Here is a 14,758-nt window from a genome sequence, read left to right on the forward strand (position 1 = left end):
CATTCCCAACTTTCCAGGTACGCAGAAAACCGGATCAAATATCCTAGCACAAATTAACGCCAGATTGATGCCAAATAAGCAACACCACCAGCAGCAGCAGCAGCAGCAGCAACAACAACAGAGCAACACATCCAGCAAAAGTATTGTATATCAACAGCAAGCATATCAAGAGAATCGAGGTAGTCAGCAATCGAGCTTTCAACAACCCGTGTATGGATCAGCATCGAAATCGTCCTTGCATCAGACCTACACGCAACCTAAACAATCATTTTCATATCTTGAAGACAAGCAACCCGGTTACTGGCACGAATCCCAGCCGCAACAATCGCAACAACCAGATGGTAACATTCAATATCCATTTCTAAGTTTCTAGCCATATTCACCTAACTGTCGAAACGAATTTTCAAAAGCTCATTTCTATCACCATCACCACCATAATCATCAATCGATTAATCATTCGCATCATCATTCCATTTACTATCACTCTCCTACATCGGTCAAGCAACAAATGCCGTCCACATCTCCGTTAAGTACATCGCAGCAAAGACAATCTCAATCACAGTCACAATTGCTCTATGCACATAATCGTCATACATTGCATCAAAAGAATGTAACGTCGACAAATCCATTTTTAACCAACACCGACGTAAATTGTTCCTCTTCCAGTTATGGAAATAATGTGACGGGAAGTTGTGGCGCGGATCAAAGTAAATGTTTGTTCATTTAGCGAGATTGCCCGGCTTTTTTATTGTCATTTTTGAAGGGAACAGATTTTTTTTGTTTAATGCTTCGTTTTCTGTTTTGGGATATGATCAGGAATACTGTAGTATGAGGTGTGACAAATAAGTATAATATTTATTTTTTTGAAGAACCAAAGCCTGGAAGTGGAAACTTAAGGTCATTTGTTTTGGGTGAAGACGAGCTCCTTAACTGCAAGGTATTTTAAAGGCAACGTTATGTTACTCCCTAGAAACGCATTATCCAGCGATCCTAAATATAGGTCTGATCACGGGATCGGTATTGTATCATATCTTGTTGTTAAGCAAAAGTACAAAGTGCCTCAGGCTTATTCAAAAACAAATTTGACTTCGATCTGTTTTCAAAATCCTTCGCAATATCGTCCAAAATCCGCAGAAGTTCCAGTTTCTCTTATTTCGACTAAAACTCAATGAGTTTTTCTAGAATCGTAGGGTTGCCAACTAAACCGTACAAGACGTCTAATCTGTAGTACTAATGCTTTAAAGTAAGCATTCTTCCATTTTCTTTTGTGGAATCTTTGGAAAATTTCAGTGGTACTTCTGTGAAGCCTAAATTTATGACGGAGGCTGCCGTCACAGCGCAAGCGACAGCTTAAGCCGCAACCAGTTTTCTCATTTGACGCTGCTGTGCCGCCAGGAAGCAGCAACACACGTCACCGTATGTGAGATAGCAGTAGCGCACACAGCGCGGGAGCCTTTTCTTGAACGTCCAACAGTGTAATTTCCATGTTAGAGAAATGTTATAATACGACATTGCTGTATTGGAACAGTTTAAAAGATACTTAAAATGATCTCAAAGTGGCTGCCCCGAACTCTGAACGCGCGCGAGTCCAAAACAAAAACGAAACGCCAGAGATTTCGCGCTCTTACTAGGGAAAAATCTTCTTAAGATATACATCCGCTTCCTTCGAATCGCTCCGCTTTGTTTAGAGAGACATATTTTCGAAGTAATCGTGGTCAATCTATAAAACGACCTGGAGCGATATCGCATGAATTTCCGAGCGATGAAATGGATGCACATTAGCAGCAGCTGTCATTGCATCCACCAGATCATCAACATACGCAGGCAGTCGAGGCGATCGCCAACTGCTGGATGCCAAAATTTTTGAATTCCGCCACATAGCTATGGTTTAAGCAGATCAAGTCGATCTTCAACGTGAACAGAATATGCTCTGGCACAAGTAGGTATGATTTAGTTGTATCAATATTAGATCTGAAGGGGATCCAGGAAATCGCAGACGTACCCCTTACTCCTCCGGCTATCGAAAATTATGAGCACCTAAAGGTCGCATTCCCCGATCTCTTCACCGATTCGGCGGACCTTCTTACAGAGCTAGAGCTCGACGCAAGAAGACTAAACACAGGAGGAGTAAATTAAATGTCTAGGGGCCACAGAATGTCATTGCGTGTTCGTAGGGTACGTAGGATACGAAGTAGCTAACTGGCCCGTGGCTCGTGTGGTTCATGTATTGATGTGTCGGTCGACGGCACCTAGATGGTTTTCTTGTGTGTTTCTCCACCCCACGTGGCAAGCCATAAACGGCTGTGCTTGCAACCACGTGGTCACCAATGCACTACATCACACACACGGCACTAACACCAGGGTGAATGCACGGATTTTTTTCTCGTGCAAGTGATCGATGTAATAATTTTCTTCCACCATGCAAATTCAAACAATGCGCCGGGAGACGAATCTCCTGCGTGTAGTCGGCAATAAAAAGCCTTCACGGATCCTGCGACAGATCCGGACGTAAGCCAGGAAGGCAATTAGAAGAAGAAGGAGAAGACTCGCTATGAGTCAAATGGTTAAACATGCGAATATTAGCAGACTCTTAAAACTGCTAAGAGCCTCGAACCGGTAAGCATCCCACTCTAGTGAATGAGTTTATCGCGACCGATCCGTACGTTTCAGGCGTCGGCACGGCGCCAGCCTAAAAAACATTTTTGACAAAGTCCTCGTGCTCCACTGAAACTGACACAGTTGGCCGCCCTTCGTGTCAGCATGTGCAACTTATCTCTCTCACGAGATAGGACCTGCAGGTTCGAACGACCGTACTGCAGATGCTCTCGAAGCAGGACAATTAGGCATTAACGCACTTGTCGATTCGGATTGGTGTTGATACCTGCGTTTTTGGTATACACGCAGAGAGATGCAGACAGCGCTTCAGCCCCTCACGTGTCATTTAACATACCTTCCATATAGCAGTGCGTGGGTTCGCACCGGAACCTGATGATCAAACAAACATAAGACATGGACATGGGCGCGAATAAAACGAAAGATCAACATGCGAGCTAAATCTGAAGAACAGATAAAGTAGCGGCTCGACCCAAGTTGAATTTGTAAATATGATTGTCAAGATACCTGCTTCAGAGGCAACCAGCATACAGAAAGCCGGTCCCAAAGGAGTTAAAGTGTTTCTACTTTGTATTCATGTTTTAATATGATTATAAAGCATAACATAAAATCCCCAGGCGCAAGAGATCCCAGCAATAAAAAATGTTTCAGGTGGGACAATATATCGAACCTGTTGCCCCTGATATTTGCGAAAATGATTTGTTGATCTGTATTCACATACTCGCCGGTTTGAAAACAAATGAGTCTCTTCCCGTACAGAAGCCATTCCGAATTCTCACGAAAGTTACACATACTTTGGAAGCATTTATAACCACACTTTTACAATGAATAACTTCTTAAATTTTTTTCTACTTCAACTAATTTCAAAGTGCATTCAAAAGGCAAAATATATCCAATTAACAAATAATGATGTAATCTCACTACAATTTAAAGCAGAACCCCAAATAATTTCAGTATGAACTTATATAATTTGGAACACTTCTTTCAATGGTTCTTCTACATTACAAATCATTTTTCACCCAATTTTTAAAATTTATCGGATTAATTAATTAATTAAGTCCAGACTCTTATTTTTAATTTAATCATGGTTAGCGTTTTATTAAACAAATTGATGTTTTGTGAATTTGGACTGGTGAACATCCTTCCTCAGTGCTAGTACCTAAATACCATGCAAACGTTGCCGATCTGAATAAGCACAGGTACACCGCAAATAAATGTTAGAAGCACTCTTCATCCCATTCGCACTAATCTTGCACATGTCGTGAAGCCGCTGACACTAAACATTATAAAAGCAATGATTCAGGAACAAGTTTTGTTGTATAGAAGAGGAAAACCGGATTCCCAGCATTCAGCCTTCAGTAGGCCCAATGAACTGCATATATATAATACCTTCTGTAGATGATAACCAACAGCAATGATCATAGTCGAGATGCTGATATCGCACCGTCCAAAAGCAAATTATTACCTCCTAAGAATTCAAAAAAACAACTAAACTCAATCCTAAAAGATCGTCAACGGCACTCGTGGAGCACTTTGCAAATTATTTCGGAGAGTGCTGTTATGTCCCTTAACAATTTGTTTATTCTAGTCCATAAAATCAGATCCTATTCCAATCCTATCCCACAAAAGGGCATGGAAGAGCTTACAGTTTCTTATTTTTTGGAGAATTGCGTTAATAGGCATTGACATGGTCTTTACTATCTATCTAATGAATAGTTCACAAATTCGCGAAATAAATTAGAATCGTATCATATGTTCGGAACCCTAGGTCTAAGCTTTCAGCGTCACATATTCGGCCCATTGTACTATTGTCTGGTACGCCCATTCTGAAGATTTCCTATCTCCGTCGGCCATAAATTTTTCCAAATTTAGGAACAGGCAGAAGGTATGAAAAAATCTTTTCCGAGGTGCTTTCGTCATAAAATCTGAGGCAATCGGCTGCATACAATATCCAAGGTCGCAACTGCTGGCGATGCTCCTCTGGTGTTATTAACGTTACCAGGATATTGTCGATGTATGAGAAATAAAATTGAAGTGTTCTGTGGGTCGTGTCTGCTTAACACCAGAAAATCTGTGCCCTGTTCGTCTTGCCCGAAGGGAATGATGATGGCTATCTTAGGTACGTTCCTTGATGCTACTAGCATTTAGTAACACGTCCTGGGGAGGTCCAATATTTTAATGATTTCACAGCCCGGCAGTTTTTACGAAAAATCCCACAGGTAAGCGATTAGATAAATGTCCGGTGTGGCGGTACTATTTAGAGTGCAGCGGTCGTTACACGGACGCCAATTTTAATTTTTCATGGACGAGAGGTGGAATGGACTGACCCACTGGCCACCAAAAGGGCAAATTCAGCTTTGGTCTTTTAGAGTTTAATCTGAGCACTCGTTCCGCCACCGGCAGACCTATCGTGGTGGTGTAGTGATACACTCTGCTTTCTGCTATCTTTGTCCTGCTCGTCTGTTGATGAAATGGTAGAGATGGAAGGACCGTGTCTGACAATTCCAAATGCTCATGTTCTAAGACTTTGCTCTTGATCTTTGCTCACTGCCGGCTGGCAATCCACTGCTGCGGAAAAAATCATTTTGTGAATGAGCCGGCGGGCTCACGATAACATGAACTTCGAACGGCTCCTCCTCCACAAGGGTTAATTTAAACAATCAAATATGGCCATCAGCTTTTTATGTGGATCGATCTAATAAATTGATTGCATGGTAATAACTGGAAATAATCGAGCATTTTTGGCGCAAAAAACCCCATGTGGGTGTAAGCCACATCAAATCTATCTATTGTCTCCGAGTTCTGAAGTAATTGCTCAAAGAATCGACATAAACCTTCGTAAGGGGTTTACAGTACAGTACAGTGTTATCATAGCGTCGCAAAACAACAGGAAAAATACTGTATACGGGTTGACTAACAAAAGTTCGGTAGGTTGTCACTTGTTGTAGGTTCTCTGTCATAGTTTAACGATGTTTTGTGTCAAATTTCATAAGGATCAGTGGAAATAGAAACTTGAACACGCACATTTGGAGATTCTTCGGTGCGTTACTCTCTACGGGCTCCGATGTCAGTTGAAGCCAACGCTAATTTTTAATGAATACCAAAATGCAGCTGGTGCGAAAGCACCCTCACTGAATACTATATCCAGATTCCAGGTATAATATTATTCCTTGGAAGACTAACTGCATGAAATCTGCTAATGAACTGTGCTTGAATGACATGGTTGTGTCACGAGTAATACTTGATCGTCATGGGATACCCAGAAAAGAAGTCTCGATGGGTTCCTCGCATTTTAAATGACGCTCAAAAGGAGGCACGCATTTCGCTTAATATTTCTGTGAAAACTTAAAAACGGTTGGTCTAGCATCTTTGACAAAGTCGTTGCCGGTGACGAAGCAATACGATCCAGAAACCAAGAGCCCAGAAGGAGCCAATCTTCTTGGACACAGAAACGCGTTTACCATAAGTTTTCAAAAATTTATTGCAGCCAAGCCAAAAAAGGACTTCGTCCAGCTCCATACTGCTCTGATCTATTGTAGCAACGTGTGATTCTTAGTTAATCCAAAAAAATGAGAGGAATAGCATTTTATTCTAATGAAGTGATTATAAATGCAGTCAAAGTTGAAATTCAGAAGATTCAATAGAACGATTTCAAGAAATGTTTTGAAAGGGTGGTCTATAGACTCGAGAAATGTATTGAAATGAACGGAAATTACGTCGGAAACACACAAACTGATATGGATTAAATAGATGGAAACAAATTACCGTTTGTTCACTTTTTTAAAGTATCTTAGTATGATCGAGTATGATGGTAAATATTATCCCGGAAAGTACTCAACATCGATTGCCAAATGGCGGGTGGGAAACGTTTTTTTACATTTCCTTGATAGCTTTGTGGGTCTATATGAAGATTGGAATATAACAGAAACTGTTAATATTGTGCATACTATTTTCATTTTCGTGAAGTACAGGGTGCGGCAGCATAACTTCCTTTTTTAAAATGCGCGGCACTCAGTTAGTTGATGTCATAGCGGAGCGCTAGTGGTCTCGTTCAAGAGTAAAAAAAAAAGTTTTGTCCCGACACGGTTCAGTCGCCATCATGCGTTGGAATGGTGAGGAGCGTGCCTTTGCCGTTGAGGTTTACTTTTCAAGCGGATGTTCGGTTATTGCAACACAGCGTGCATTTCGGAATCGCTTTAATCTAGCCCCGTTGGCTCCCGTCCCAGACCTCGAAAATTGCATCAAAAGCCTTTGCATTCACCCAAAGTCACAGTGTGGTGTGCAATTTCCTCAGCTGGAATTATTGGTCCCTGGTTTTTTGAGGAAAATGAGGTTACAGTGACAGTGAATTCGGACCGGTATGTAAACATGCTACAAATTTTTTTTTTCCCACGGCTAGAAAATTTGGATTTAGGGGACACTTGGTTCCAACAAGACGGTGCAACAGCACACACTTCAAGAGCATCGATGGCTGTTTTGAGGGAACACTTTCCAGAGCGCCTTATCTCAATTAGAGGCGATTTGGAATGGCCGGCACGCTCTCCCGATCTGTCCCCTTGTGATTTTTTTCTATGGGGTTTTTTGAAATCCCGTGTTTATGTGAACCGTCCAAGAACCCTACAAAATTTGAAGACCAACATCCAAGAAGAAATTGCCAACATAACACCTGTTATGCTAACAAGAGTCGTGACAAACGCCAGAAATCGGTTTACGCAATGTATGGAGAATGAGGGACGTCACCTAACAGATTTGATCTTCAAAACAATGTAAATAAAAACTTTAGACATGTACCTACATTATAAAAAATAAATAAATATTTTCCGATGCATACAGTAGTTTTTATTGAGTTTTGAAAAAAGGAAGTTATGCTGCCGCACCCTGTATATGACGTTCAGATAGTCCCCTATATTTGTTATCATTCCTGATAGTTTCTCCACTATTGCCAATGAAACTATTACAAGTAGCGTTGATCATTTTTCCCCTGAATGCAAACATTAATGCGTAACGGGTGTGCATATCTACACTACTTGTTTTCCATCAAAAAGCGAAGGGTTAGGATTTTATCTTATCTTCTAAAAATTTGTACTTATGTCACACCTCGAACTACTACACAAGAAAATCCTTAGAAGATATTTTTTTCCTTCAACTAACAACAAACGGAATGTTTTGAAGTTTATTTTATTTAGTTTACAATAATGTGTGACTAAACAATTTTGATCGAATTGGATGATTTAACTGGATGAAGTGGAAAACTAAAAAAAACAACAAACCAGATGTGGAAGATTTCTTCATTTCTGCATTTTCATTTTGCACTTTTATGATTTTCAAATAGTTTCTGAATTCAATCTTAACCTTTTTGACTACATTGTATCCTTTCTGTTTCTTCTCTTTTCTGGATATTTTTTCTTGATTCTAGCGTTTCATAATCAGAAATAGATTGAATAAAAATGAAAAATATCAAAAATTTTCATACAGATTATGCACCATCAAATATCGACAAATCTGGAAGTATTTTGACGAAAACCAAAGCGGAGTTTTTACATAATTTAAATGCCAAATTAGCAAAACAAGGACTATCAGGACGTGCATTTGCGGTTAGGAATCTAATAAATAGTAAAGCGTTGGTAAGTGAATTTATTATTTCATAATGTGTAAGATTTTAACGATTGCAGAATTGTGCTGTAAGATTTGATTGCGGTACGAGGTTAGACAATTAAGTAATGAGACTGAGTCCATAAAACCCGTATATTTAAAAATTATTCTACAACACCGCCATCCTCTTCAAAGTAATCCCCTTGGGCAGCTATATAGCGATTCCAGCGCGTTTTCTACTCTTCGTAACATTTCTGGAACGCTTCGCCTGGAATTCCCGCGAGAACCCTCATCACGGCCGTTTGGATGTCCGTAATTGACTCAAAATGAGTTCCTTTGACCACCGATTTTTTTTCTAGGAAACAAAAAAAGTCACACGATCAAGCGGCTGCAATTACATCGGCTCCTGGCGATTTATGATTTTTAAGCCGATGAATTTTGCACGGACTGTTTCTTCTACGCTTGGTTGTGGCAGTTGCCCGTCGTCTTCAGTTGGCGGGACCTCCATCTCGCCGATGTTTTGGTTGTTGAGAAGTTCATCAAAATACTCAACCCATCGCTTTAATATGCCCATTCTGTCGGAAATCAGATTTCGCTCTTTATCTCGGCAGGGTGAGCATCGAGGTGTATAGGGCTTTATCCTGCTGACTTGTTGGTAAAACTTGCCCGCCTGGTGCGGTTGCTCCCTATACTTTTCTACTTCACAGACTTGTAGATTCTCCCAGACTGTGGAGTCGTTTCTCCGCTCGCCGGAGTTTATGATAGGTCTCTGCGCGTACCCGGGTTCTTTGAGAATGCTTACATTCATCGTCAAACCAGCTGTTCCGACTTTTCTTGCGGCTGGGGCCAAGTGTCTTTGTGGCCGTATCAATGATAACGTTCTTCAGGTGTTTGGGAAGATCATTTGTTCATGCTGCATCTCCAAGACATCTGGTAGCTGCGGTTATTGCGGTATCCATTTCCCACTTATGGGTGTTACGGAGGGCCATGTTGTGAATGGCTTCAGTATTCACTCTCATCTGATTGTCGGAGGGGATTGTAGGTGGTGGGTCCTTGAGTGTTTTACGTAGGTACCTGTCGTGAAGACTTAATCCTACGGTCTTCTTAAGACACGGATTGATTTTGTGACCACAATCAGAGCCGCGCTGTGACAAGCAACAAGTGCATGCATTCATACTGGTGAATGCAAGACCTGCCTAAATCTCTACCGAACTAAGGAGTACGGCACCCGTGTTCAAACGCGACACCACGCCGAGTCCCGAAGGACTCTTCTCGCTTGAGCATAACCACAACCCCCATGAAACTCCCACTAGAGGGCCAACCGCAAACAACCGAGCTGTACTCACGTACAACGGGAGTTCACCCAAAGTATGGGAGTCCAGGGGCTATCACGGTTCCCATGGTACCAGTACACTCCTGGTAAGGTTTCGGGACTAATTGCCACTTCAGATGAGTCCCCGTGCAGACTCGGGTCTGATCGCCCTGATTAGGCCTTTGGAGCATTTGCCTACTGCATCATGGCCGGCAAGCCAAAGTGAATACAGCGTCTCCCGGTGCCACCACTATGGAGGTTCTCCTCGGTCACTTGGTTTTGGTTCAGCCGACAGGGATGCTCACCGCCATCTCTAAAACCCCGGCGCCTTTCGATCAGCACGTCGCAATTTGGTTGACAGTCCGTCTGGAGAGGCCCACGTATGTTTGTAGGCCGCGCAAACCAGGTACTTCCAACAACCAGGCTTATATTTCTAAATTTGCCTCGAAAACGCAGAGTGCATAGTCTTTCGCTTATATTTTCAAAGCCGATAACAGTAGATTTCATTTTTTGACTGACTAAGAAACCTATTCCGAGCACATGGTTTACTGGGTGGCGGCTATAATATATGGTGTAGCGACTCTTTTCCAGGAAACCGATCCCTGTCCAATGCATCTCTTGCAATGCTGTTACATCAGCCTTATATTGGAACAGAATATCGGCTAGCTGCTTGGTACCTCCATTTCTATACAGGGAGCGCACGTTTCATGAGAAAATGCGTAGATCGTTATTCCATTGTCGTTGCCTGGTTCGTTGTTTCGAAGTCCATCTTGTCCGAGGCTCCTTCCGTGGCTTCATAATTTTGGTTTTCCGTGTAGGGTTGCCAACACCACTCAACCCCTAACCTGGAGGACCAGTTGGTACTTTTTGTCCCGTTTTTCGACGCGGGAGACTCGCCTTCATCCTTCTCTGTCTGCAGTTTTTAATGAAGAAAGAACTCCTAGCGATCACCGCGTGGAGGTGGAAATAGGGTTTGGTAGTAGAGCTGTTGGTGTTAGTTTAGCAGGCGTTTCCCAGGTTTTATGCTCCATCGTGGGTACCAATCCACGTTTCGCCCTGGGACCTATACTACCCTTTGACCGCCGTTTTTTATCATGGACGGGAATAAGTATAGGAGCTGTATCACTCAGACCAATTAAAAAAAATCCACGCAGTCTTCGCAATTACTTACATACGACTAGCCAATGATTTCCTTCGTTTTCTTCCCTTCTAAGAAGGGGAGTCAGCTCATAATTATATTTCTCACTATACTATGGGGTGTAAACTTTCGATTAAACAATATCTTTTTCTGCATTTCAGCCTGACCCACGAATATGTCACGAATCGCTCATGGATCAGATAAAACGTGGAGCCACACTGAAACGAAATCGAACAATAAATGACAGGAGCGCGCCCAAAATCCGTTAATTAAAATTGAGAATATTTTAACTGAATAATACTAATCAAATAAGTGAACCTAAAGCGTACTGATAGCGAAAGACTATAAAGTAGCACACTAAAGTTTAACACCTAGAGCTCTAGAAAGTCGTATTAGCTTGAATATACATGAATAAACTATGAACATAATCTTAATATATAACACTTTCTCTACGACAAGGTAACATTATTATATACACAATAAAATTTCTATACTTTGTATTGTAACGAGGATTATTGAACTGTACTGTAGTATTTTCAAGAGAGACACATGCATACGTGCGCTTACAAGTTGTTATGAATTTATTCGGGTTTTCGACTTGATTCGTGTTCAATATTTTTACTTCAAGCGGGAGAGTGTGTGTAACCGGGAGAGTAGCCACGTGAAATACGTTTGATTTTTAGAATACCAAAAATCTTGTTAGGGGCCGATATCATGCGTATTGAAAATTTTTTACATATCCATTATATTTGGATATTTTAATGTCGGTGTTGTGGGGAGCCTGAAAATTTATGGATATGATTTAGAAGCACACTAATGAAAGTTTGGCATCAGAATGGGTTCGGCAAATTGCGTGAATTTCACAGAAAAAGCTCATCATTTGCGTTCGCGTAAAGTGGGCTTAGGCCCTGATTTCCTGCGTTGTTGGCTACAAATTAATTTATTTTTTTTCTAGACTGATCAAGTGATAAATACATTTACTATGTGGTTTTCCATTGTTGAGAGCTCACTTTCGTTTCGAAAGCATTCGTAAATCCAAAGTACTCCTTATAAAACTAATAGGATCCGGGTATGCTTTCAGAATAAAGATACGTTCTTAATAATGGAAGACACCGTAAGAGATGTGTTTATTGCTTGATTGCTTCAGATAAAAAATCGCCTCGTTGTGATTCTAAATTTTCATTAGTGTACAAAGGAAAAAGTGTGATTAAGAGTAAGTTTGTGAGAGTAACTTATACAAAACCAGAAGAGGATTGATTTGTTTCATTCTTGCCAAATCCCTTTCACTTGGATATCTTTTTTGAATGAACTCACGGTAATGAATGTGAATGTAGAGGCTAACATTTTTATTATTATTTTTATTTTTGAGTATTTAATGTTATTGGAAATTTAATATGAAAAATGTGTTGATTCTATAGAAGAAGAATATGAAAACCAGAAAAAAAGAATAGAAAATTAATTTGAGTTTTAACTATTATGAATTCTAAATATTATATTTAATTCTTCTTTAGTTTATAAAGAATACCCGCTATTCATATAATATATATTCACTACACACTTTTGTACATATTGTTTTTCTTTTGAAGTTATTTTAAGGTCTCCGAGTGTATATTTCGATGATAATTTAAATGTTTACACAGTTTTTATGTTCACTACTTATACATGCAGATGAAAAAAAAAATCGGAAGAAGAATTCTAATAGAAATAAAAATAGATTAAAATTGTGTGTTTTTAATATTAATCCTTGTGTGTTCTTACGTAACTTGAAAAGTTCGTATGTCTTAATTAATCTAAACGGATGGTCTTTAATTTTAAGTAGAGATGCTATCAGGCATCAATGATCCAAACAGATTGCTCGGTGCCAGATTTATATTTTTAAGTGTGATTTATTCGAATATGGTTTTGTTAGTTTCAACATCGCAATGGTCGGTGGGATATTGTGTGTTCCCTATTACTCAAATTATTTTTCAAGTGAGCACGGAATGACAGTTCTCTTCGCATCAAAAAATTTACAAATTAAGCGCTAGACCCACTGTCGACGGTGGGTGTAAAAGTTCTTAACCACTGATTGCAAAAGAAAATATTCGGTCGTTTCCTATGAAATGAATAAAAAGATCAAATCAAATCTTTCTTATTTAAACTATTTCTAATGAAAGTAATTGTTCATACGCTCAGCACACTTTTGTGATTTTAATGGTATCTATTATATCCCTTTGCCGTTTTAACAGCCTCAGCGAAATGTAATTTTCCCCTGCCAAGAAGTACAAATTTTGAAACAAGTGGTAATCGGTGAGTGCAAGCTCTGACGTGCATGGCGCATGACTGAGAGTTTAGAGTTCCGACTCCTGTAGTTTCCCACGGTCACTTTTGCGGAATATGATCGAGCGTTGTTGTGCAAGAGGATTGGAGTCTATCTATTGGTCAAACTTGGTTGTTCAAGGGGGTCATCCCGTGTGTCGGATCCGAGGAATCGAATGTTTTTGGTATCAATCGTATCTAGATATAGTGTAGAATATATGGGCAAAGTGGTTTTTTGATATTCGGAGTCGTTCGGGAATTATAGTGTTAAACACGTGATAAGTCACATGCCAGATTTATATCGATCGCCGTAATAAAGCTTGTATTTATCGGTCGGAATGACGTTTGAATGGCTTCACTAAAACGACAGGAATTGAAGCCAAGGCTGTACATGTTTCTTGGAGAAACCTAAAGTTTATGGACTAGGTATAGCGGATTAGCTTTTATGGGTAAAAATCACATTCTACTTTTTAAATGCGTTTTTCTCGAAACCACATTTTAAAAACCGGCTGCCACCATAGCCCAAAATCTATCCAACGAATTTTTTTGAAATTTTGACGACTTATTCAGAACATATTTCTACGGCCCGCAAACTAGGATAATTGCGATTCATTCAGTAGTTTTTTTGTTATTCCTTGAAAAAGCCGTGAAAAAACACCAAAATTCACAAAAAAAAAAGTTTAACACGGCACCAAAAATTTGGCTTTTAATAATCCTAGTTTGCGGACTGTAGTTAAGTCTGTACGTTAAAATTCCGTTTACCTTTTTTCTTCAAGATGATCGCAGCGCCATCTAGCGTGGCAGCAGAAAAACACTTTTTTGGAGATGGATGTATAAGTTGCTCTGTATTTCAATACCGAACTATGTGATCGGGCTAGCAAAAGCGTACATAGTAAACGCTCAAGATATTAGTAAATCTATGGTGAAAAATTCGTATTTGTATCTTTATCCAGTTTTTCACAAAAAAAATTCTAAAAAATACCTGAAAAAAACGGCCTTCACACGGGATGACCCCCTTAACTGCAAAATTCCGCTTCGTTTCGTCCAATTGCTTGCAGCGGACATCGCCGTGTTCGATGTGCCACGCTTCATGGAGCTGTAATCGATGATACCTGAGACATACCACCAAACAAATATCATCAATTTCTCTTGGTGGATGTCCCATTTTGGGGAATATTTTGGTGATTCACTTTTGCCCAACCACTGCGATGAATTCCTGCGATTATCGAGCAAGGTTTATTGTTTGCCATATGTAACGATTCGATTTAAGAAATGGTTCCTTTTTATTGCGATTCAGGGAAGGGAATGCGTTGAATCGTGTTTGTTTCTGTGCATCGGGTAAATCGTGCGACACCCACATGTCTAGATTTTTTGTCTTGCCGATTTTCGCCAGTTGGCGCAAAATTGCTTTCTTAGAAACACCGAATAGCAGTGGTAGCTTTCAACGCATCGTTATCCAATTGGATTTCGATCAAACATTTTAAACCAACTATTTACCACGAGCTGTGAAGTGTTCTCAGAACCAAACCCGCCGTTAATATTCGCAGCTGTGTTGGACGCAGCGCTTTTGCGGGAGAACTCGTATTTCATTAACACTTATTTGCTATTTTTACAATTAAATCGTTATAATAAAGGAGTAGGTTTCTTAGTCAGCCAAAAAATGAAACCTGCTGTTATCGGCTTCGAAAATATAAGCGAAAGGTTATGCACTCTGCGTTTGCGAGGCAAGTTTAGAAATATAAGCCTCATTAACGTTCACGTCCCTACAAAGGAGACTGCAGAGTCGCAGAAGGATACCTTCTACG

At 40.2% G+C, this 14,758-nt stretch overlaps 1 protein-coding gene across 1 annotated transcript in view; it reads left to right on the plus strand.

Moving 5' to 3' along the window:
• LOC119653915 overlaps window positions 1–12,376 on the plus strand; it is an 87,499-nt gene extending 75,123 nt beyond the window's left edge. The window contains exons 15-17 of the mRNA XM_038059075.1: window positions 18–341; window positions 8,089–8,237; window positions 10,817–12,376. Coding sequence (XP_037915003.1) covers window positions 18–341; window positions 8,089–8,237; window positions 10,817–10,924 — 581 coding nt within the window. The 3' untranslated portion in view covers window positions 10,925–12,376. The remainder of the gene's footprint in view (window positions 1–17; window positions 342–8,088; window positions 8,238–10,816) is intronic.
• Window positions 12,377–14,758: the final 2,382 nt, after the last annotated feature.

This window comes from Hermetia illucens, chromosome 1, assembly GCF_905115235.1.
Source record: "Hermetia illucens chromosome 1, iHerIll2.2.curated.20191125, whole genome shotgun sequence".
NCBI lineage: Eukaryota > Metazoa > Arthropoda > Insecta > Diptera > Stratiomyidae > Hermetia > Hermetia illucens.